Here is a 25,676-nt window from a genome sequence, read left to right on the forward strand (position 1 = left end):
TATTTACAGGAGGACGCGGCCAAGAGTCATACAGGATGAGAGGGAATGGAAGAGAATACCCTACATCAGTGAGATCACAAAATACTGGAAATCCTGCAGTAGTCCTTTAAAATATATGCAAGAAAGGCTATATTGTGAAGACAAAGAAGGAAAGGGACCCGAAGAAAAAGAGGGGAATGTTGGAGAAATAGAAGAAATTAACAGAGGGGAAAAGGAAGGAAAAGAACCACAGAATGACTGAACTAAGGGACAGAGAGAGGTTCAATCAACTAAGGAGCACTTAATAAGCTCCTTTTACGTCTTAGGCATTAGAGATAAAAAATGAAAACACCAAAATGAATTAGACTTGTTTCTTGAGGAGCTGCCATTCTTTTTTTTTTTTTTTTTTTTTGGGGGCATTGGGTTTAAGGGTTTTGCCAAATTACACAGAACGGGTTGTTTTTTTTTTTTGTGCTAAGTGTCTGAGGCTGGATTTGAACTCAGGTCCTCCTGACTCCAGGGCCAGTGCTCTATTCACTGTGCCACCTAGCCACCCAGAGGAGCTGCCATTCTTATCAGGGGTAGGTTCTTTCCCAACAGGACAGAGCTAGATCCTCTGAGGAAGAAACAGCTATTTTCCTGCAGGGAATACTGGTGGAGACTCAAGCCACTGAGACAGAATAACAACCATCACAAAAACAATAATGACAACAGCTGGCATTTATGTGCCGATTTAAGGTTTGCAAGGAGCAAATTCTCCATTTTTGAAAAGAGGAAAGAGGGTGGCGACCATCAACTAAAAGCCAGTGATCTTTACTCTAATTTGTGCCATTGAATATTTAGAAAAGATTGTTGTGGGGACAAAGAACCAGCATGGCTCAATAACTCCAGCTAGGGCAGGGCATGCTAGTACAGCTTTATTTTCTTTTCTGACAAGGTTAGTTGACAAGTGGATCAGGGGAATGCTGTAGCTTACCTTGAGCTTTAAAGGTATCTGAAGGGGCAGAGCCAAGATGGTGGAGTAGAAACAGGACTTCCCCATGGCTCTGGCTCCCACCACTTCCAATACATGTAAAAAATGACTCTAAACAACCTTTAGAACTACAGAACCTACAAAGTGACAGAGAGAAACAAATCTCCTGCTGAAGGCAGGTCACAGGCCGGCAGGAAGGGGCTATTGCACCAAGCTGGGAGCCGAGCCCAGCCCTACATGACCCCCCTCCCACCCATGAGCAGTGAGGTTTGGCCCCAGGGCAGCCCCGACCAGCAGTGGCCAGAGCAAATTTCAGGAGAGTGAAGCACCAGCAGCTGTGGCGGTTTCCAGACTTCTCAACCCATACACGCCAAAGATAAAGTAAAAGGTCGGTGTGGAACTCTGTTGCAACGGGGATGGATGGAAGAGTGAGGTCTGGCCCCTGCCCCCATGGTGAGAAGAGGCAGATATGGCTGTCTTAGGAGCTTCTGGACTGCAGATTGTGGGGAACCAAGTGACCATTCAGAGGGTAATCACTTTTGTTTTGACCTGCTTGGCTCTTGATAGCGGTCTTGGGTGGAGGTCCTGGGGTGTGTGGCCAGATGCCAGAGCCTGTGGGGGCTACAGAAAGGGCACCCTCCTAATTTCTCCAGAAGCTGGGAAACCCCAGCGATTTGGGACAAAGTTCTCTCCATTCTGAAAGCAGAGTTCTACCATGACAAAGAGTTCAAAAGTCAAGTAACTGACTGGCAACATGAGCAAGCAGAGGAAATGCAATCTTACCATAGATTCCTTTTTCAGGGACAAAAAGGATCATAGCATGGAACAGGAGGAAGATGACAAAGTCAGAACTTGTGCATCAAAAGCTCCCAAGAAAAATATGAACTGTCATAGCCAATGAAGGAGCTCAAGAAGGATTTTGAAAACCAAGTAAGAGAAGTAGAGGAAAAATTGGGAAGACAAATGAGAATGATGCAAGAAAATCAAGAAAAGCAAGTCAACAGCCTGACTGAAGAAAATAACACCTTAAAAAACAGACTAACTCAAATGGCTAAAGAGGCTCAAAAAACCAATGAAGAGAAGAATGCCTTACAAAGTCGAATTTGCCAGATGGAAAAGGAATTTCAAAAACTCACTGAAGAGAATAATTTCTTCAAAATTAGAGTGGAGCAAATGGAAGCTAATGACTTTATGAGAAATCAAGATATTATAAAACAGATCCAAACAAATGAAAGAATAGAAGGCAATGTGAAATATCTCACTGGAAAAATCACTGACCAGAGATAATTTAAAAATTATTGAACTACCTGAAAGCCATGATCAAGAAAAGAGCCTAGACACCATCTTTCAAGAAATTATCAAGCAAAATTGCCCTGATATTCTAGAACCAGAGGGCAAAATAGAAATTGAAAGAATTCACTGATCACCTCTTGAAAAAGATCCCAGAAGGAAAACTCTTAGGAATATTATAGCCTAATTTCAGAGTTCCCAGATCAAGGAGAAAATACCGCAAGCAGTCAGGAAGAAACAATTTGAGTGTTGTGGAAACACAATCAGGATAACACAAGACCTAGCAGCTTCTGCACTAAGGGATCGAAGGGCTTGGAATATGATATTCTGGAGGTCAAAGGAGCTAGGATTAGAACCAAGAATCACCTACCCAGCAAAACTGAGTATAATGCTACAGGGGAAAATATGGTCATCCAATGAAATAGAGAATTTTCAAGCATTCTTGATGAAAAACCAGAGCCGAACAGAAAATCTGACTTTCAAATACAAGAAGCAAGAGAAGCATGAGAAGGTAAACAGGGAAAAGAAATCATAAGGAACTTATTAAAGTTGAACTATTTACATTCCTACATGGAAAAATGATAACTGTAACTCATAAGACTTTTCTCAGTATGAGGACAGTTGAAGGGAATATATATGTATGTATAAGTACACATACATATATATGTATATATAGGAGGGTGCAGGTGTGTATAAATATATATGTGAGGGTATGCATATGTATATTAATGTATACATAGACAGAGGGCATGGGATGAGTTGAATATGAAGGGATGATATCTAAAAAATAAAATTAAGAGGTGAGAGAGGAATATATTGGGAGAAGGAGAAAGGGAGAGATAGATTAGGGTAAAATATCTCATATAAAAGAGGCAAGACAACACTGTTACAATGGAGGGGAAGAGCAGGAAGGTAAAAGGGAATGAGACAACCTTATTCTCATTGAATTTGGCTTAAGGAGGGAATAATATACACATTCAATTGGGTATCTTACCATACAGGAAAATAGGAGGGAAGGGAATAAAAGGGGGGATGATAGGAGGGAGGACAGATTGGGAGAGAGGGTAGTTAGAAGCAAACACTTTTGAAAAGGGACAGGGTCAAAGGAGAAAATAGAATAAGTGAGGGGTGGGATAGGATGGAGGGAAATATAGTAAGTCTTTCACAATATAATTACTATGGAAATGTTTTGCATAACTACATATGTACAACCTATATGGAATTGCTTATCTTCCCAGTGGGGGAGGATGAGGAGGGAAGAAGGGAAAGAATCCAGTACTTATATGGCAAGGTCTCCAGTTGTCTCCCCATCCTGACTTCCCTACTCTGGATGCTCTGAAGCTTGTTCCTCCTAAAACGTGGCAACCAGAACTGAAAACAATACTTCAGATGTGATCTGATGATCACAGAATATAGTTGTACATAAAATTATCACTTCCTTTTTAATGAACACTATGCTTGTCTTAAATGAAGTATAAGATTGTGTTAGCTTTTTTTTGTCATCCACATTGCACTGTTGATACTGAACTAGGTTCTTATTAGTGGCAATAATGAATCCTGCAAAGTGACTGCATTATTTGAATTCATATTGCATATTTCCATTAGGCTCAAACCAATTACCATATTTTAAATAATTGTAACTTCAAATGGAGCAGATATGAATACATGCAACCACTTCACAAAGTTCATCATTCCAACTAATTGGGACCTAGCTGTAATGACCCACAAAAGACTCTCCACCCCCATTTTTTTATTAAAATGAAAAAAATCATATTTTCAAGTTTAGTCATACCTTCCCCATCTTATACTTCTAAAATGGATTTTTTTGTACCACAGAGTAGGACTTTACATTTATCTTTGTTAAAATTCATCCTGTTAGGCTTGGGACATCATTATACTCTATTAAGATCTTTTCAGTGCCTGAATATGTCTGTCACCCAGCATGTTATCCATCTCTCCCCTATTTGTGTCATCTATAAACCAATGCTCATCTGTCATGGTCTCCTGCCCTCTCATCATTCTGATCACCCACTTCTTGGAAACTCTCCACCTTTATTAATGTCCTTCCTAAAAAGTGGCACCTTGAATGGAATACAATTCTCAAAGATGATTGGAAGCAATAGGACATCCATTTATTTTAAAATAGCTTACAATCAAATCAAGAGGAAGCATGCTTTAGTGCTGCGGTTCTCAAACTATTTGGTCTCAAGATCTCTTTATACTGTTAAAAATGATTGAGAACCACCTTCTCCAAAGAGCTTTTGTTTATGTGGGTTATATCTACTGATATTTATTGTAGTAGCAATTAAAATGCATTATTATGTAACAGTTTTGATCTTATTGAACTCTCCCCATAGGGTCTTGGGGATCCTTGGGTGTACTCAAAATCATACTTTGAGAACTACTATCATAGTGGATAGAAGACTGGCTCAGTTAGGAAAATCTGTGATCAGATTCTGCCTGACATATTTTAGCCATGCAACTATTAACAAGTTAACCTCTCCATGCACTTGACAAGTCTTTATGACTATAATTTCTAGAAAAATTGCAGGGCATATATGTGGAGAGAGTCTCTGTACTCGCTGTACTATAGGAAATAACTTTATCAATTGTAAGAGTGGGCTCCATTTGATTATTGCTTCAACCTAACTGTATTTACCTTTGTACCTTTGTTAGGTAAGAACTTTTATTAATTGAATCAGTCAATCTCAATTGAGTATGAACAGGGCCTGTTCACTTTTTTGGATAAATCAGTCATTACAGGAGAGACTTGGCCACTCCCTAAAGAATTTTTATAAAAGGGAGAAGCTATCTCAGAACCAGAGAGAGAATAAGAAGATCTGGAAGGGAAAGGGAAGTATCTGGGTCACACAGAACTGAGCCAAGAATCAGTAGCTCCTACACAACTAACAAAAGATAAAAGAGAGGACAGGACTAAGTTGTAGTTGAGAAAAGAGATACTGTATTCAAGGCTCTGCAGACATCTCAGACGAGAAGAGATGCCACCATTATACCCACTTACTCAAGGTCTGAAATCCTGATTTTTCTCTGACTTTCCTTCCCTGTCCATCCACAGGAACTTTAATAAATTTGCTGTTTTGCTACTGGAACATCTCCAGTAACCTGAATTTTGCCTCACTTGCAAAGAGGCCAGGGGTTAAGTAGATATAGATATAAATGTACATTTATGCAGAGAGCCCAACCTCTGCCTAAATGTTGGGAATTTTCCTCACTAGAGGCTTGGAGAGATTGTGATTGAATTGATAACTTTTATTTTAAAATGAACTCCTTAAAACCTCAGAGGAAGGAAGCATGTGGATCTTAGGGGCCATTAAATTGCCCCTAGGCATAAAATGAGCTAATTATCATAACATGGTGTTACACAATGGAAATATGGGTCCAGATGGAAAAAAAATTGGGATAATATTTTCCCTTCTCCAGTTCTATGGCTCTGTGTCTACCCTCTATGGTCCTTTAAAGATCATTAACACTGTCTCAGCAATTGCATCTGCTGGTTCTATAAAAACCTTTGGAATTGTACTCATAGAGGGCACCCAGATCATCTCTTAGTTTTTTGGAAGGCAACATGTAGTGCTTAGAGCTCCACCAAGGTCATCCACTGCATCCCAGGTCACTGCCGTTCATCTTGACTTTTGTCCTGTCACTGGACTTTGATGACTCAGGAAGAGGGAGGGAGGTTGATGACTTTGCACAATTCTGCCTCACTTAAATCCATTTCACACACAAGTCAAGACATCACCCCCTCATGATGTCATTGGTCCTCTTTGAAAATGAAGGACAAACAACAATTATTATATTTTTGGACCGGACACATGATTTCTTTGGTATAGGGAGCTCTGAGGGAGGAAACTCCCTTTACCAATGCAAGTTAGCACCTTCTCTGAAATTTCTAGTCTTAAATAGTTACCTTGGGAAACTAAGAAGTCAAGTAACTTACCCAGGATAGTCAGCTAAGTCAAGTTCTTACCCCAGTAGTCAGTACGTGTCAGAGAGGAACATGAATTGATGTCTGTGTGACTTAGGGGCCAATGATCCATCCATTATACCATGCTACTTAGCACAGTGCCTGGCACACAGTAAAAACAGAATACTTGTCTCCTTCCTGTTTTACCATCCCATACCGCCTTTTTAAAAATCATCCTTTCATTTGTTTGTGTTTTCAACTCCCTGTGTTTGTTCTTTCCTTTCTCAAAGATAATTCTTTTGGACAGGGAAAACAGAAACAAGAGTTGAATAGTTCTATCCTCTCTCCATCATCTGTGATCACTCACCCAAGCAGCTAAATAGTTAAGTACAGTGGAAAAAGATGTTGGATTTGGAGTCAGGAAAGTCTGATGTCAAATTATTCATCAGACACTTGATAGCTCTATAATTCTGAGTTAAGTCACTTACCCTTCCCCAGCCTTACCTTCCTGTTCTCTAAAATGGAGATAATAATAGCATCTACCTTACAGGGTTGTTGCGATAAGCAAATAAGATCTAATAAGATAACATGTATAGTACTTTGCAAACTTTAAAGAACTATAGAAATACTACTACTATTATTATTAACTTGTATACTGGGAGGTGTAATCCTCTCTTTTTTCATCATCCTTTTTTTCCAACACAAATTAAAAACATCATTTTAAATATCTGTATCACTGATTCTTTAGCTGATTCTGGGCTTTGGTATTTGCAACATTTTTTCTCTGAGGACCATACCAGTCATCACTTAGCTTTGCTTCCTTTTTTTATACAAGTCTTTTAAAAATCTAAGTTGGTTGATGAATATCCACATAAATCTCATTAGGTAATTTCCCTTTTTACTCCTCATAGGAAATGTTTCTACAGAATTTCATTTTCTAGAACTTCCCATTGCCCTTAGGATGACTTTTTTTTTTTTTTTAACAGGATCTAGGGTCCTTGCCATTCCCCCTCTGGCTTTCCTCCTTTCATAGCAAATTCTAAAATGGACAAGTCAGTTTCCTTTCATAGCTCCTCTCTTTCTTTCTTCATCAAGCATTAATAATAATAAATAATATTTACACAGTACTTTAAGGTTTACAAAGTACTTTAAAATATCATCTTATTTTATCCTCATAACAACCCTGGGAGCCAGCTGCTTATTACAATATCCATTTTAAAGGCAGACTTAGGTTAAGTGAGTCATCTAGTACTGTACATGTAGTAAATGTCTGAGGGAGACTTTGAACCCAGGTCTTACTGACTCCAAGTACTGAGCTCTATCCTATAAGCCAGTTAGGAGCAAGAAAATGCCTAGGGAGCATTTCTCCTTATTGGTCAGAATCAGATCTATTTACTCTGTTGCTTCTTTTTTTTTTGGCTTATTTTAAATTTTTTGGTTTATTATGAACCTGACAAACATCCATAAACAATGAACACTTTTCTGTCCATAAACAATGACCAGAAAAGAGTATGAAGTATGAAGAACTGTGGATCTCTATGACATATAGCTTGGGTTATGAAAAAGCATTTATTACATTTAACACAGTACTACTAACCTTCCCTGCCTGTCTCCACCCAATGCTAAACTTCTGCTCTCTTCTACTTTTCTCTGTAAAATGGGGATAATAATAGAACCTACCTCTCAGGGTTGTTGTAAGGATTGAATGAGACAATATTTGTAAAGTGCTTAGCATTGTGTCTGGCATGAAGTAGGCACTATATAAATGATAACTATAACAACAATAATAATAGTTATAATATTTGTTAGTATTATTGCTGTTTTTCTATGTATTGTTTTGACTACTTCATTGATGTTCTTTTTTTTTTCTTCTTTTGTCTGGCATCCCTAATGTTAAATTCCCCCTCAAACACACTGCTCACCCAGAGCCTTCTCTTGTAACAGATTAAGTATGATCAAGCAAAAAAAAAAGTTCATCTATTAATTATGTTTGAAAATACATGTCTCAATTGGCACCTACAATTCATCACCTCAATGTGAAGAGGTGAAAAGCATTCTTTATCATCCGTCTCGTGGAGGCCTGATTGGACTGCTTAAGTCATTCTTTTTTGAAAAAAAAATTTCTGAATTTAAATACCAAATAAAATGAGCAAGTCTGTGACAAAGAATCAGAGTGATGGAATCTCAGAGTTGGGAGGGACCTCAGTGGTCATCTAATCCTATCCAGACACAAAAAGACTCTCTACTATAACATACCCAATGAGTGGTTGTCCAGCCTCCAGGAAGTCCATTCTACCTATGTATAGTTTGAATTATAAGGAAGTTTTTCTTGGCATCAAGTCTAAAGTTACTCCTTTTCAATTTCCACCCAGTGATACTGGTTCTACCCTTTAGGGCCAAACAAAACAAATCTAATCCTTCCCTCACATGTTAGCCCTCCATTTATTTGGAGACAGCTATCGTCTCCTACGCCAAGATAAACATGCCCAATTCTTTCAATTGGTCCTCACATGGCAGGGACCCAAGTCCCTCACCATCCTTGCTGGCTTCCTCTGGACGCTCTCTAGCTTATCGCTGTCCAGAACGGAACACAAATTCTCCAGATGAGTTTTGATGAAGGCTGAGTACCCCTGGAATATAATCTTCTTATTCCTGTAGACTCTGTCCCTCTTATTGTAATGCAATTGCACAGTAAAATGGGAAAAAAAAGATGATTTTGTATCTAAAACCTTGAATCTATTATATATATATATAGCTTGTTTTGCCTTCTAAGTATAGAATAAATTCACCATGTAACTTTCAAGTCTGTCTTGCTTATCCGTGTTTCCTTCTCTTTTCTTCTGTGCATTTTAAAAATTCTTCATTGACTTCTTTTTTTCCTTCTCCTCTCACTTTTTTTTTGTGGCAACCTCATTACTATCCTTTCTCTTTCTTCCCCAGTTTCCCACCCCGACTGAAAAACTAAACAAAACAAAACTTGCAACAGTAATGGGGGCCTGGTGCATGCATAGAACCCATTATCTTGCTTGCTTGCTGCAGTCCTTCCCCTTGGAGGATGCTAGTAGAATGACTTCTGAACATGTAAAAGAAAGTGTTTATTCTAGCTGGCTAACCCTGCGGTAGAGAGGAAGCTCTTTACTTGGCTACAAAGACATTAAAAAAGGCCCATCAGATTCAATTGCCTCATCTACATCTGGGGATCCTGGTGACTACTTCATTCCTGGTGTCTGGTGAAAGAAGCAGTCTCCAAACTTATGAATATCAAAGCTGGGGAGTGAGCCACAGGATTCTGGGCGTGAAGCCCAGACCAGGTTTTGTAACTGACAGCATCACTGGGCAACAGTTGATGTTCAAGTTCTTCAACTCAACACATGCTACATCTGGACATGAATGTGGTGGGACCAACGCTGAGTAGATCCCAAGCCAATGTTCTCTTGTGTGAGAATGGGGGGGAGTTACCCCTAGATGACTGAGTCTATCAGGGAGAGTTCAACATGGTCTGAGAAGCTCAGGAGGGATTAGTTTTCTTCAGAGACAAACTGATGAGTTTTTCCCTTCCTTCCTTCCTTCCTTCCTTCCTTCCTTCCTTCCTTCCTTCCTTCCCGAAGGTCTTCTGAGCACCAAATGGAGCACTTAATGAATGCAAAGAAAGCAATAATTTTTGGTAAATTATGCAAGATGTCACTTGCTTGTTGAATCTGTATAACTTTGTATTTGAAGATGTTCAGTACATGTTGACTGTTCTGAGACTCTTTTCTGTAGGGCAATGGGGAAACAGGTGAAAGTACAATGATTATAGGCCTTCCCAGAGACTCCAGAGGACTATGTAGACTGGGATTATTAACAATGTATTCAAAATGCACCCCAACTTATTTACTGGGGACAGCAAATTTTTCTAATAGGGGACAGCATAATGAGAGTCTGGCACATATTCCCAAGGTCTGAATTTTCCTGTCCAAGGATACAGAACATTTAGCAATATTTTCTAGACACTTTCTGGTAGCATTGTTTGGACACCTGCTAATCTCCAGATACCTGTTGGATTTGTCTGTTTTGATAGGTCTTGGAAGGTTCAAAGTCAAGTCCTGGCAACATATTCAGCAAAGCAGCGGGGCTTTCTTACATTCTTCTATCATACCACCCAGAAGTACCACAATCTCCTTTACCAGGGAATTGCTGCCACCACCATTAGACTTCTCTTTCTGCCCTGACAGCCCCCATAGATCCATGAAAACTTTTGTTATCTAATTTCGACTAGGCCATCACTGCAACAAGACAATCTTTCTATTCCCAAATCACTTCTCTAGCTGCCTGACAAATAAGATATTCCAAAACTTTTATTCTCTTCTCAAGCTTCCCACAGCAGGCTTTTTCCCCCTGCCATCTCAGCTGAGGCATCACTAATAAAATCTAGACCATTTTGTCTCCAACTTCTTATCCCCATCTAACATCGCCCTGTCATTATCCCTCACCATCTCCTACTTCAATGCAATTCCTGATAAAGAGATGGCCCTTGTTGTCAAGGCCAAATATGTATCCTAGATCTTATTCCCTCCCACCTTTTCTAGAAGATTGCCCCCACTTTCATCAACCCTCTCTAAATTTTAATCTCTTTCTGTGTCTTAGTTACACATACCCTGCCCCCCATGTCTTCCCATCCTAAAACACAAACACACACACATTTCACTAAATCCTACCATCCTGGCTATCACCCTTTATCTCTCTTTTCAGGCACACTCCTTCACAAAGCTATTTATGCCTCTACTTTTTCTCTTCTAAGTCCTCTTGAATCTGGTTCTCAAACCTCATGATTCATTTGAAACATATTTCTTCAAAGTTTCTAATTATCATTATTATTATTGCTTTTTTTGGAGGGGGGGAAGGTAGGACAATTGGGGTTAAGTGACTTGGCCAAGGTCACACGGCTAGTTTTTGTGTTAAGCATCTGAGGCCAGATTTGAACTCAGGTCCTCTTGACTCCAGAGCTGTTGCTCTATTCACTGTGCCACATAGCCACCCCCTAATTATTTTTTTAAATTGTTCCATCAAAAGGTTGCTTTGCTTTTCCTCAGCCTCCATCCTTCTTACCTTGCCTGCAACATCTGACATTGCTGACCATCTTCTCCTGCTTGACACTCTGGTCTCTCTAGACCTTTGTAACTGCTCTCTTGGTTCTCCTCTTACCTGTCTGAATCCTCTTTTGCCAGATTTTTCCTATGTCATATCCATTAACTGGGGTTGTATGTCAAAGCTCTGTCTTGGGCCCTCTTCTCTTTCTATGCTCTCTAACTTAGTGACCTCAGCAACTCTCCAGGTTTCAGTTATTATCTCTGATAATAATCAGATATAATCAGAGAGATATGATCCCATTCCTCTGCTTTTCCCACTTTATCTAGCCCAGATGATTGGCTTTTGTACTTTCTTTTTCTCCTTTTAATTATCTCTTTATGACCCACATTCTAAAGCTGGTTTGTTTTGCTTGTGACTCCTTCTTCCTTAACTTCTTTTCTCCTTTCTAATTTTCCCCACTTTTTACCCTGGTGAATTTTATGTAAACACTTCTAATTGCTCCAAAGTATTTATCTCTCTTGGTTTCTCTTGTATTCTATGACTGTATTCTAAAGACTCACTGTTTCATCTAGAATGCTTGAACATTCTCTATTCTATTAAAGGTTCATTTTCCCTATGTAGGATTATTTTAAGGGTTGTTTTTTTTTTAGTAAGTTATTGTTGTTTGTAAGCCTTTTCCTTTTGGAATATCATATTCCAAGATTTTCTCTTCTTCAAAGTAGTTACAATTGGGAATTGAACTCTTTTTTTGCTTTTTGGAGGGCAACTGGGGTTAAGTGACTTGCCCAAGGTCACATGGCTAGTTTTTGTGTTAAGTGTCTGAGGCCGGATTTGAACTTAGGTCCTTCTGACTCCAGGGCCGGTGCTCTATTCACTGTGCCACCTAGCTGCCCCAATTGAACTCTTTCTATTTGATTGTGTATAGTATTTTTCTTTACTTAGAAGTTCTGGATTTTGGCAATAACATTTCTAGTATTTTCTATTTGAAAAAAAAATTTTGGAAGTGATAAGTGGATTCTTTCTATTTTCTACTTTGTCCTCTGGTTATAATAGATCTGTGTAGTTTTCTTTTATAATTTCCTGAAATACAGTTTCTAAGTATTTTTTCCAAGATTTGTAGAGAATATAATTATTCATAATTTTTTTTTTCTTTTTGGAGGGCAGTTGGGGTTAAGTAACTTGCCCAAGTTTACACGGCTAGTTTTTTTGTGTGGGTGTTAAGTGTTTGAGGCCAGGAACCGATCCTCCTGACTCTGGGCCGGTGCTTTACTCACTGTACCACCTAGCCACCCCTATTCATAAATTTTTATCTAACCCACTTTCCAGGCCAGTTTTTTAAAATTATAGTTGATCTCTTGTATTTTTTAGTCTTTTGACTTTTTCTAATGTTTCTAACCATGAAATCATTGAGTTATGTTTGTTATATTCCATTTTTTATGGAGTAGACTTTTTGGGCTCTAATTCTATTTTTTCCCTTCTTGCTTAATTTTTTTCCAGACACCCTTAGAGTCCTTGTGACCTCTCTGAGGCCCTTCTTGTACTTGCTGTGGATTACTTCTTCTGCATTTACCTCTTGGATGTCTCTTATCCTCTAGTACTTTCTCATTGTATTTGTATATCCCTCCTGCCTCAGCTTCTGGATTGAGACTTTGTGCCTGAGCTAGATTCTGTCCCCACTTATGCCCTTAAATGGAGGTGGCATGCCCTATTTGGTCCCATTTCTTCATAGGTCTGGATGCTGCTGCTGTTATGATTCTGAATGAGTTAGTTGGGATAAGGCTCAACTCTCTGACACCATCCCTGGCTTCTGCCTCTGTCTCCTAGAAGCCCAAAGAAAGCATAGCCTTAGCCCATTTCTATCTCCTTCTCCTACACAATCTGGCTCCATCCTCTGATGACACTTTTAGTTTCTCTTCTAGAAGGAATGCCAACCTGCACTTGCTACATATATAACAAGTATTTGGCTTTCTCTTTTTTCAAATTCTCTTTATCCTTCATACTTTCAGGAAGTGAGGGTCTGAGTTCTCAGGTCTCTGTTAATCTTGTTGGAAGCTCCTGTAGGTCTCTCTGGTGGTGAACTGTTGTTATAAACTGTCTGATCTTCTCCTGGCTGCTTCTAAGGAAGACTTTATTTATTTATAACAGTCTTTTCCTGAACTGTTTATGGGTATTTAATTGGCCATTAGTCACTTCCTTCCAGTGATCCAACGCAAACAGAAGCTGAGCACAGCTAGTATTTAGAAGGGGATTTATAGAGTTTCATTATTGAGAATTACACCTCTTCCTGCTCCTTCTGATCTCCAGGTTTTCTGCTTTTCTGCTCTTTGTCTATTTACCCTTCATTCGTCATAAATGGGCATCCACATACTTTTTTTTGGGGAAAGAGATTCCAACAATGTGTCCCTCAATGAATTATCTCATTATTCTACAACAAACAGTAAGTTCTGTCTGTGGTTCAACTCACGCGTATTTTTCTTCCTACTTGTAAGCTCTATTCCCCAGACTAGCATGGGTAAATTTACTGTAGATGAGTACTTTGCTACAAGATTGGCAAAAATAAAGGAAAAAAAGATGGGGTTTCCCCAGAAAAAGATTTCTAGAGTTGGGTTCTCCTGGTCTTTGATTCTTGCCTGAATATGGGATTCTCTTTAGCACAGTTAGCCTCCTTTTTGCAGGGAAGCCTGGGAGGTGAAGGATGTAGAATGGATACTGAGACTGAATGAATACAGGGAACAGGGTTTGGGAGCTAAGAAAGGGGGAGGCATCTTACGCCCTGCTGTAGTTGGTCCACCGAGTAAGTGATCTCCTTTGCTCTGGGCTGACCGTAGTTCTCAGTCAGAGTCTGGTTCAGATGCTGTTTTAGCTCCTCACTTAGCTGGGAAAGAAAGAGAGAGAGAGAAGTTGGGATGGAACAGAATGAGAAAGTGTAACTCAGGCACCACCTGCTTTTGAGAACCTTCACACCTCAGGGCACATACACCCATCTCTGCTTACGTTCATGGTCATGTACCTTACAATGAGCTGATCGGCAATGATGGTATCCCTTGGTGTTGACCAGAGTGTAGCCCTTTGTCTTAGTTTCCCCAGGGATGTGGCCCAATTTCCTACAGAGTCAGGCCCCGACTCTTTAGCCTAGTTTTCAGTGATCTCCATCTGGCCCCAATCTACCTACTCTGGAGGAAAGAGCAAGGCTGGTGACTTTGCACAGCTCTGCCTTACTTAAATTCAATTCACGAACAAGTCAAGACATCACACCCGAGATGTCATTGATGCTTTTCAAGAACAAAGGATGAACAGCAACAACAGCAAAGATTCTGCAGGAGGTCTCTACACAGAGGGGAGGCCTTCCAAAGGAGGTGATGTGAGTTAAACCTTGTCATGTTTCTTTCTTACCCTGTGGCTCACTACTATTATGGTCAAAGTTTAAGCCTCCTCCTTCTATGGCTGCTGTGTGTATTTGTGTGAAGGAGTGAACCAGAGTCTTAGGAAAAGGTTTTGTTTACTATGTTATCTGCAAGTAAAGGTAGCTGCCTTCTGGGCACCCAACCTGCCGAGTCAAAAAGAATCTGGGAAATGCTGCTATTTCTTCTCCTCCTCCTCCTCTTCCTCCTCTTCCTCCTCTTCCTCCTTCTTCCTCCTCCTCCTCCTTCTCCTCCTCCCTCCTTCTCCTCTTCCTCCTCCTTTCTCCTCCTTCTCCTTCCTCCTCCTCCTCCTCCACCACCACCTCCTCCTCTTTCTCCTCAGTTTTCATTTTTGATTTCTTGAAATGTAGCTCTGAGAAACAGGCTTTTAAAAAGTCCATTGTGTGGACTTGGAGCTACTTGACTACACTTTTAAATTCAAATCATTCTAGCTTTCACAGAATGGCCAATAATAGGCCCAGCCCAATTCTCTATGCCTCATTGTTAGGTTTTGGTGTCTTAGAATGAGTTCAGTTGTTTTCTGTTCTGACTGAAAACTCTCAGGGCTTTAGCCTCCCAGACTTTTATTTGGGATGTTAAGTTGGACCATCTTTTGTTTCAATTCTTACCTGGCCCTTAGTCATTGAATGGGCATGGCCTCAGACAAACTGACACTTGGGAAAGACCTTAATTCAGAAAGGCCAAGGGTGACCCAGTGCATCCTGGGTCATTGCCAGGTATCTTGACCTATGTCTTGCCACTGGACTCAGATGACTCTGGAGGGGAGATGGAGGGCAATGACTTTGCACAGCTCTGTCTCACTCAAATCTAATTCACTGTCAAGTCAAAACATCACACTAGTGATGTCATTGGTCCTCTCTGAAAATGAAGGACAAACAACACCAGCCTTCCCAGTCTGATCTCATGCAACTTACAGAAAGCTTCTTCTATAGCAGATGATAGTCATTGGATCTTAAAAATGGATGATGCTTGCTAATCCCTGCATCTTTGTCGGTGATTACTCCTCCCTTAGCTAAATCCTAGCTATCATTCAAGACTTGGTTTGACATTTCTTTTCCCAGGAATGCTTTCCTGACTACCTAAGCCATCCGGGGTCTCTCCCATGTTTAATTCCCTATGAGACATTATCCACCTTATAGATGAATTTTTGGAGTTGAGAAAACCCTAGGAAATCATCTATGACCCTTCAATATCACTGGCCAGGAGGCATAAAGAGATGAAGAGACACGCTCAGGTAAGTGGCAAATCTGGGATTCATACCTAGCTCTCCTGCCACTAAATTCAGGGGTGTTCCCACTACGCTATACTGCCTGGTATATTTCTGTTATCTTCAGTTTTAGCTCTCTCTCTCTCTCTCTTCCCCCTATTCCCCTCTCCCTCCCTCCCTCTCTCTCTGTTTTTCTGTCTCTTTCTCTCTCTCTGTCTCTCTATCTCTCTCTCCCTTCTCCCCTCCCCCCCTCAATTGACTGGAAATTTTTAAGTAGAAGGTAGATGCCAATGTAGCAGGCACATTGCAGAGGGCATTTCTGTTCAGGTATGGGTTGGACTAGATGACCTCATGAGTTCTCTTTCTATGAGAGTTTTTGACCATAAACTTTTAGAAGGCAAGAGACTTGATGTTTTGCTTTGAATTCCCTGCAATATCAGCCACAGTTCCTTGCACACAGAGGGCACTCATTAAATATTGATTGATTAATTAGGTTCTTAAATCATTGACTAAATTATTGACCCTAGGGCTGAAAGGGAAATAAACTCATCCTCTGGCTTTAGGGAAGAACTGCCCCACAATTATTCCAGAATGAGACTCTGACCTTTCTGACATAGCCACCCTGCAAGTTCAGGCACTCATACCTCTTGCCTGTGTTAATATAATAGCCTCTTGATGTGTCTCTCTCCATCCAGAGTCTCCCCTTTCCAATCCCTCCTCTTCATAGCTGCCAAAAATGATTTTCTTAAAGCACAAGTCCGGCCTTGTCACTTAATAAATTCCAGGCCTTCCAATTAACTCTAGGATCAAATACAAACTCTTCTCTTTGGCATTTAAAATTCATCATAACCTGGCTCTAGCCACCTCTCTGGGCTTATTATATGTTACTGCCCCTCATAAGCTGTCCAGTCTTGCCAAAACAGCCTTCTTGCTTCTCTTTACACATGACATTCTATCTCCCCATCTCCATGTCCTTGAACAGGCTGTCTCCCATTCCTGGAATGCACTCCCTTGTCCTCTCTGGCTCTTAGAATTCCTAGTCCTTGGCAAAGGTCAGCCTAAGCCCCACCTCCTACATGAGGCCTTTCCTAATCCCCCCAGATGCTGGGGCATCCCCTTACATTACTTTGACTTTATTTGGTTTATATTTTTTTATATATACTTGTCTGTGTACGTGACATTTTTCCTGCTAGAACATGAGTTTCTTTAGGGAAGGAACTGTTTCCTTTTTGTCTTTGTATTCTTAAAGCAAGGCTTGGCACACCATAGGCACTTAAATGATTATTGATTGATTTCTTCTTAAGAATCTTTGCTAGGAATACAGTGATCCAAGACAATTCCAAAGGACTCATTATGGAAAATGCTATCCACATATAGAGAAAGAACTGTGGAGTCTGAATAAAGATTGAAGCATACTATTTTTATTTTTTTCTTTGTGTGTGTGTGTGTGTGTGTGTGTGTGTGTTTCCTTTTGGTCTGTTTCTTCTTTCACAACATGAGTAATATGGAAATATGTTTTACAGATATAACCTATATCAAATTGCTTAGTATTTTAGGAAGAGAGGAGGGGAGAGAAGGAGGAAGGGGGCAAAATTTGGAACTCGAAATTTTGTAAAAATGTTAAAAATTTTCTTATATATAATTGGAAAAATAAAATACTATTAAAAATGAAAAAAAAGAACCTTTGTTAGAATGAAGCAATCAAGTATAAGTCAGAGGTATAGGAACACTTAGGGATATGGCAACTTCTCTGTTTCTCTATTTTCTCTCTGCCCCAATTTATTCCCTCTCCCTGACAACTCATAGTGACACATGAAGATAAGACCTTGGAGGAAGTTCATGGAGGTAGAAAGCTGGTCTACTCACCTTTTGGTAGTAAAGATGGGCAAGAACTCCAGCCACCAGCTCAATGAGGAAGATGACAAGTAACAGGCAGAAATACTAGGAACAAAGAGAGAATACAATCATTTGGGTTGGATTGCAGAAGCTGGGGGTGTTGGAAACTAGACTAGTAAAAGCAGCTAGCTACTTACACCACTGCATTGACCTTGAGAGAAGGGGACATGAAATAGATGGCTTCCAATACTGAAAGGGCTGTTATGTAGAGAAGGGGGTAGATTTATTCTGTCAGCCCCAGAGGGCAAGAGTAGCACCAATGCACAAAAATCATAAAGCGCCTGATTTTGGCTCTTTCCAACAATTGGAGTTTTCCAAAAAATGGAACGAACTACCACTTAAGGTAGTGAGTTATCTGGTGCTAAAGGTGTTCAAGCAAGATTCCTCAAGGACCTCTGGTGGGGAATATTGTATATGAATGAGGGCAGTTATGTGAACTCAAGTCCTCCTGATTACAAGTCCACAGCTAGCTAGGTGTTAACTTGGACAGAGGTGGTTGCTATTGTTTCAGTCATGTCTGTCTCTTTGTGACCTGACTAGGGGTTTTCTTGACCAAGATACTGGAGTGATTTGCTATTTCTGTCTCCAGCTCATTTTACAGATAAGGAAACCGAGGGAGACAGTGTGAAGTGATTTGTGCAGGGTCTCATAGTTCCTAAGTGTCTGAGGTTGGATTTTTAACTTAGGTCTTTCTGAGTCCAAGCACAGTGTGGCACCCAGCTCTCTGGAATCAGTAGGATTTGAGTTCACATTCTGCCTCAGGCGCTTTTTAGTTCTGTAGGACCTTAAGCAAGTCACTTAACTGGTTTCAGCCTCAGTTTCCCAATCTGTACAATGGGAATAAAAGCACCTACCTCACAGGGTTGTTGTAAAGATCAAATGCACTTTGCAAAGCTTAACAGTCTATATAAATACTAGCTGCTATTATTATTATATTCATGATTCATGTGACTAAATGATCTTTGAGATTGCTTCCAACTATAACACTGTAATATCCTTTGCATAGCACTGAGCTAGGCACTACGGATACAACCTTTTCTCAAGTATTTTACAATCTAGATGGGTAATGCATAGTATGTGCTATACTTTTACGTGAAGAAGTTTTGTCCTATTACCCACAGAAATAACCTAGTGGACTAGCAGCCTAGAGATTGGTCTGGCCTTCCATGGAGGCCACTCTAGTCAGAGAAAAAGTGTCTCTGAGCCAGCTCTTTCCATTCACATCATTCTAATAGGTTAGGAACTCACCTTGAGGCTCTGGTTGTGAGATTAGGTGGGGATTCTACTTGGCCCAGCTGTTTCTCTCTGAAAAAGGGAACTGTTCCCCGTCTTCTTCTCTTGACAACCTCTTTCTTAGAGAACTCAATAGATCCCAGGGATTTGACTGCCATCTTTATGCAGATGACTCTCTTAACTACATAGCCAGCTATGACCATTCTCCTGAGCTCTACTCCCATGATCTGAACTGCCTTTTGGATACCCTGAATTGGATATTTGATAGGCATCTCAAATTCAATGTGCCCTAAACTGAACTCATTATATTTTCTCATAAATTTGCCCCTCCTCTTAAGCTCCCCATTTTTGTTATGGGCACCATTATCATTCTAGTCACCTGGTTTCACAACATAGGAGTCATCCTCAACTCTTGCCCTCTCACTTCCCTTCCCAAAATTATCCAACTGCCAGGTCTTGTTGATTCTGCCATCAGAATATCTACATCCTGTTTCTACATTTGGACTACAACCAGGTCAGCCCCTGGTCACTTCTCACCCAGACTACCACGATAGCTTCCCAACTGGTATCTCTTCGACCAACTTCTACGCGCTCTAACCCGTCTGCACCATAGCTGCCAAACTAATATTCAGAAGGCACAGGTCTGACCATGTCATACTCTGCCTCTAGATGTTTCAGAATTTCTTCCATTTCCTTAGGATAAAAGACAAAATTCCTTGGCATTTAAAGCACTTCATAACCTCATTCTAGCCAGTCTTTTCAGGCTGATTATACATTACTCGCACTCCCATGCTCTATATTCCAGACAAACTGGCTACTTGTTCTTCCCCAGCTTTCCCTCTTATCTCCATGCCTCTGTACAGGTTGTCCCCTACCTCAGTTGTCTACCTGGAATGCATTCCCTCTTCATCTCCAGTTCTTTCTTCCAGACTCACCTCAAAAAACAACCCCTTGAAAGAAGACTTTTGGGGAGGCTAGGTGGCACAGTGAATAGAGCACTGGCCCTGGAGTCAGGAAGCCCTGAGTTCAAATCCAGCCTCAGACACTTAAGGGTTACTAGCTGTGTGACCTTGTGACTTAACCCCAATTGCCCTGCCCTCCCCCTCCAAAAAAACAAAAGCCTTTTCATGATTCCCCTAGTTGTCAGTCTCCCCTCCATCATTATGTATTCTATTTTGTAAATATAGCCTCATTAACTTATTGCTCCCATTCCCTCCCCTACTCAAACCACTACAAATATGAAGTCACTAAAAAAAAAAAAGAAATATTGCATCCACCAACATGTAGAATGTAAGCTTCTTGAGGGCAGGGACTGTCTTTTTTTTTTTTTTTTTTTCCCCCCACCCCCAAACTTAGACCAAGCCCCAAAGAAAAAAATTTTTTTTTTTTGTTTGATTGACTGGTTCTACTGACTCCAAGAGGAGAAGTTCTGAAGAGCTTAACTCCCCCCCCCCCCCATCTTCCCAATTTCTTCTCTCTTTTGGCAGTTGGCTCTTGTACAGTCTCTGGAGGTGGATACAATTTTACATCTGCTGGGTTGGCTACGTGGTACTTTTACAATAGTGATTAGAATGTTTTGCCTCATTAACTTGTTGATTTTCAGGCTTCATGGTGGTAGCACACCTGTGAGTCCTACAAAGCAAGAGGAATGTGCCATAAGTGTCTATAGAGGAGACTGGCTGTCTACCTCAAATATTGGCTGTTGGCCACAAGGAGGGTGGAGTTTCTGGATATCCTCAGATTGACCCTTAGCCCAAAGTTAGATTCCAATCCCAAACCCGGTTTCTTTTAGATCTGTAAATTATGTGTTAACAGCCCAACCCTGTGCTGGTTCCTGGGAAAAATAGCAGCAGCTGAAGTTGAAGAGGGTGGGGGTGGGGAAGGTATAGTGGGAAAGATAAAAAAAAATAAAGGAGTTTATATCTTGATTTAGTGGCAGGCTAAATTAGTACATGTCAGCTCCTTAAAGGCATGTTCTGAGGAATCACACAGGCTGTCAGACCTGAGCTGAGTTGTCAGAAGTTGAAAGGAGATCTCAAAAAGATAAAATAAAATGCCAAAGGATATTCCTTTCCTCAAGCTCCCTCCTCCTTCCACCTCACAGATTCTGATGGACAGAAACACCTTGGGAGACAAGGCAGGGCCTGGCTCCTAGAAAGAGGATGAGGACAACTGGGTGCTTTTCGATGAGTGCCACTAATGATAAACATCACTTCACTGGGCTGTGACAAAGGACTCGCAGTCACTGGACTCCCAGATGAAGCAGCTGAGGGTGATTCTGAAAGGGAAAATGTAAAAAGTGACTCATATGTTGTTTATACAGTAGTGATTTTGAGGGGTGAGAGTGAGGTGGTGACTAGGCACTGAATCACTACTTCCTTGGGCTTTAAAAAGCCTCAGGGATCTAGGGGACAAGCTTTTCTTCATTCCAATCAATTTACATTTATTAATTCTGTTTATATATTACAGTTTGATTCTCGTGCCTGGGATGGCAAGAAGTGGCTTAATGATGCTAAGATCCTCGGTATAACCAGATATCTTCAGGTAAAGGACGGATGGCTACTTGCTGAATGAATTACATAAGGGAATCATGTTCAGTATGATTTGGAATAATTGCCTTCTAAAAGTCCTTTACTGAACATAGAACTAATCTCAATATTAATTATCTTCACAAATTGCAAACCAGTTATAGTTTTTAAAAATACCAAATAAACCAGTTTAAGCCACAATAATACTTAAATGTATTTGTCCAAATATAGGATGCCTTACAATAGAGACAACTATAAGAGATTTCTTTGATTTAAAAAAATTTTTTTAAATTTTATTTTCAGTTCCTAATTCTCTCACATTCATCTTCCTCTACTCATTGAGAAAACAAGAAATATAAAACCCATTACAAATATGAACTCACTCAAAACAAATTTCTGCATTTGCCATGTTCCACTCCCCCCAAAAAAACCCAAGAAAAAGAAAAAAATGTTTTTCAATCTGTATTCTGAGTCTATCATTCTCCATCTGGAGGTGGACATCATTTTTTATGATGATTCCTTAGGAATTTTGGTGGGTTATTGTGTTGGTCAGAGTTACTACATCTTTTATAGTTTATAATGTTACTGTTGCTTTGTTTTTCCCGTTCTGCTCACTTCACTTTGCATTGGTTCATAAAAGTCTTCTCAAGTTTTTCTGAAATTGTGTGTATGAATATAGATATAAAGATATGCAGAGAATTATTATTAGACTATTTTTAATCAGACTTGTTTTTTTAATAGTAAAAGAAGCTTTCATGGAAGAACTTCCTCTGCCGATGCCCATTAGCACCTTCTCTGAAACTAAATAATCTTAAAGAGTTTCCTAAGTACCCTGAGAGTGACTGGACTAAGGTCATACTCAGGTTGGGCAGCTAGGTGTCTCGAAGTGGATAGAGTCCTGGGCCTGGAGTCAGGAAGACTCATGACTCATCTTCCTAGTTGAAATCTGACCTCAGACAATAAGTGTGTGACCTTGGGCAAGTCACTTAACATTGTTTACCTCAGTTTCCTCATCTGTGAAATGAACTGGAGAAGGAAATGAAAACCATTCCTGTATCTTTGCCAAGAAAACTCCAAATGTGGTTATAAAGAGTTGGACACAGCTCAGAGTGAACCAATTGTTTCTTTTCTGACCAGAAACTCTTAAGGTTCTTCCCCTCTCAGATTGAATCTTTTGTGAAGGCAAACTAGGCCATGTTTTGCCTCAATTTTTGCCTAGCCTTAATCACTGAATGGATGTTGCAGACAAACAGACCTGGGAAAGACCTCAGCTTAAAAAAATCCAAGGTTGGGGCAGCTAGGAGGCACAGTGAATAGAGCACTGGTCCTGGAGTCAGGAGGACCTGAGTTCAAATCCAGCCTCAGACACTTAACATGTACTAGCCGTGTGACCTTGGGCAAGTCACTTAACCCCAGCTTTTCCCCCTCCAAAAAGAAAAAAAAAATCCAAGGTCCCCTACTGCATCTGGGGCCATCGCCAGTCATCCTATATCTCCAATGACTCTGGAGGAGGGAGTGAGGCTGATGACTTTGCACAGCTCTGCCTCACTTAAATCTAATTCACTTGCAGTCAAGACATCACCCTCCTGAGGTCATTAACCCTCTTTGAGAATGAAGGACAAACAGCAATAAGTCCTTGAACCCAAGTGGTCTTGACCTTGAAGCCAGATCTCAATCCACTATACCATAATGACTCTTATACAAAATTACCTGTGTCACATTTGTGAAATTTATGTTAAGTGTTTTATTTAAATAAATCTTCTTTGTTCCTTTTTATTTCCACTGCTCTTTTCATCTTTATAACTTTGTTGTCATTCTTTTAATGAGAATTTGAGTGTATAAGCCATCCTGAGTTTTTGTAGAAGCTAAATATGGGAAACAATTCAGTCTCTGTTCATACCAAGATGGTATTTGCTTTCAAAAGCTAGTGAACAAGAACAAATCTGAAACCTCGAAAATTTATTTGAGCTAAAGCTGATCCTTCAGTAATAGATTTCCTTCACTTGGAGCGCCGGGAGGAAAATTTCGTTTGTAGTGATGGATGTAAAAACAAGGCTTCCAGCACAATCATGCACTTTTGTTATAATAGCCCCCCTAGACACATCCGGTGAGGTCTAGTCACCCCTGCAGTTCTGCAAGTCTGAGTCTGTGAGTGCCATAGCATCAAAAAGCCCATTTCTGATGTACCTAAGGCATTTTCATAAACAGCCAAGAACTGGATCCTTGGATTTTTGGTCATCAAATCCAAGAATATTAGTGCTCTGAGGATTTTTAGAGTCCTAGCATTAGGATCGATTCTACCACAAGGCAAGATGCTCCTCCATGCCCTCTTCCTCATCCCCCGCTAACCTAGACCACAGGCACCATCAGTGTACAAACTTGTCTCCGAGGCACAGGCTCCAGATGGAGAGAGGAGGAGGAGGGTGGGAATGGGAAGGTCAGCTTACATTCAGAATGATGTGGTCATAACACAATGTGAAGGATCTAAAAAAAGTGTAGAAGGAACCCAAACTCAGCCGTGATGCCTTGCAGCTGGGGAAGAGAACCCTAGCTTCAAGTCTCTACTTTGCTTGAGCGTCAAGGAGATCATAAAAAAGGCAGACCAAGGACTAGTGATTAAAAAACAAACAAAACCAAAACAAAACAGTCAGAGAAAACAGAACCAGCTGTTTAAGAAGTAACAACTGGGTGTGTTATTTCCTGGAAGGCAGTTGCAGGCTCAAGGCAGCCAGGCCTGGGATTCAGGGGCTTGGCTGTTTCTACAGAGGAGAGGATGGAGAATGGGAGGTCCGGGGTTATTGCGAGAACAACGTTTCAGTGCTGGAAGAAACTCTTCCTTTCCAACTGTGGTGCTATGCCTGTGTTATTGTACAATGAAATGACTTCCAGGACTCCAGGAGGTACTGCATGGATGGATCGCCACCTCAAGGAGAATGCCAGCTTGTGCTTCCACTAATGCTCATTATAGCTAATCAATGCCCAGCACTGGCCTAAAGGACTGGTCAAGGCTCACGGTCAAATCCGCTATCATGAATCCACCTCAATAGGAATCAAGTATGTTACCAAATTCAAGATACAAAATCCCTTAAAAAGGTTCTGGTCTTTCACAAACAATGAAGAAGGCTAGACTGCTGCTATAGCTTCCTAACCTGTGTCCTTGTCTCTTCCTCCAATCCTGCATACGCTTGTCACACAACATCCTTCAGCTCTGAGCAAGTCATTCCCTTGTCAAAATTCCCCAAGACTTCCTATTATTTGTAAGAGAGAGTCTAAATTTCATAGCTTGGTTTTCAAAGCCCCCCACAATCTGATCCCAAGAACAACAAACATTTATTTATGACATGGAGAGCATTGTGCTACATATACTGTACTACGAGAGATATAAAACTTACATGAGAAATAATCTCTTGCCTCACAGAGCTTATATATTTTATAGGTTATACATGTGTATAACCTATATATAAATATACATGTGTAAATATGTATAAATATACATAAATATAAATTCCTAAAAATATTCATGTGTATATTTCTATATTAGTCATATTGTGGAAGACTAACTATATTTCCCTTCATCCTACCCTGCCCCCCCACTTATTCTATTTTCTCCTTTGACCCTGTTCCTTTTCCAAAAGTATTTGCTTCTAACTACCCCCTCCCCCAATCTACTCTCCCTTCTATCATCCCCCCTCTCATATCCCCTTCCTCCCTACTTTCCTGTAGGGAAATTGAGTGTGTATGTCATTCCCTCCATAAGCCAAATCCAATGTCTCACAGAGTTTAATGGGGGGATAAAACGCTAACATTGTTGTTCAGTGTGTCTAACTATTTGTGACTCTGGACCATAGCAGGCCATATTCATACTATGCAAGGGATTTTTTTTTTGCAAGGATACTGGAGTGGTTTACCATTTCTTTTTACAGTGAATTACGGCAAACAGAGGTTAAGTGATTTGCCCAAGCTAGTGTCTAAGGTCAGATTTGAAACGAGATCTTCCCAGTGTTCTATCCACCAATCCACCTAGCCATCTCCAAGGCAAACAGAAGTTAAGTGACTTGCTCAAAGTCACACAGCTAGTACATGTCTGAGGCTGGATTTGATCTCAAGTCTTCCTGACTCAAGGTGCAGTCTTTTAGCCACAGAGCCACCTAAC

The 25,676-nt window shown here is 40.4% G+C and overlaps 1 protein-coding gene across 1 annotated transcript in view; it reads right to left on the bottom strand.

Moving 5' to 3' along the window:
• The window catches only part of LOC138171918 (tetraspanin-11-like), a 170,336-nt gene that overhangs the window by 18,607 nt on the left and 126,053 nt on the right, over positions 1 to 25,676 (bottom strand). The window contains exons 4-5 of the mRNA XM_069101467.1: positions 17,733 to 17,807; positions 14,008 to 14,112 (exon numbers count right to left, since the gene is read on the bottom strand). Of these exons, the coding sequence (XP_068957568.1) occupies positions 14,008 to 14,112; positions 17,733 to 17,807 (180 nt within the window). The remainder of the gene's footprint in view (positions 1 to 14,007; positions 14,113 to 17,732; positions 17,808 to 25,676) is intronic.

This window comes from Petaurus breviceps, unplaced genomic scaffold, assembly GCF_028583685.1.
Source record: "Petaurus breviceps papuanus isolate PSGF00001 unplaced genomic scaffold, PetGlider_PUasm1.0 470, whole genome shotgun sequence".
Lineage (NCBI taxonomy): Eukaryota > Metazoa > Chordata > Mammalia > Diprotodontia > Petauridae > Petaurus > Petaurus breviceps.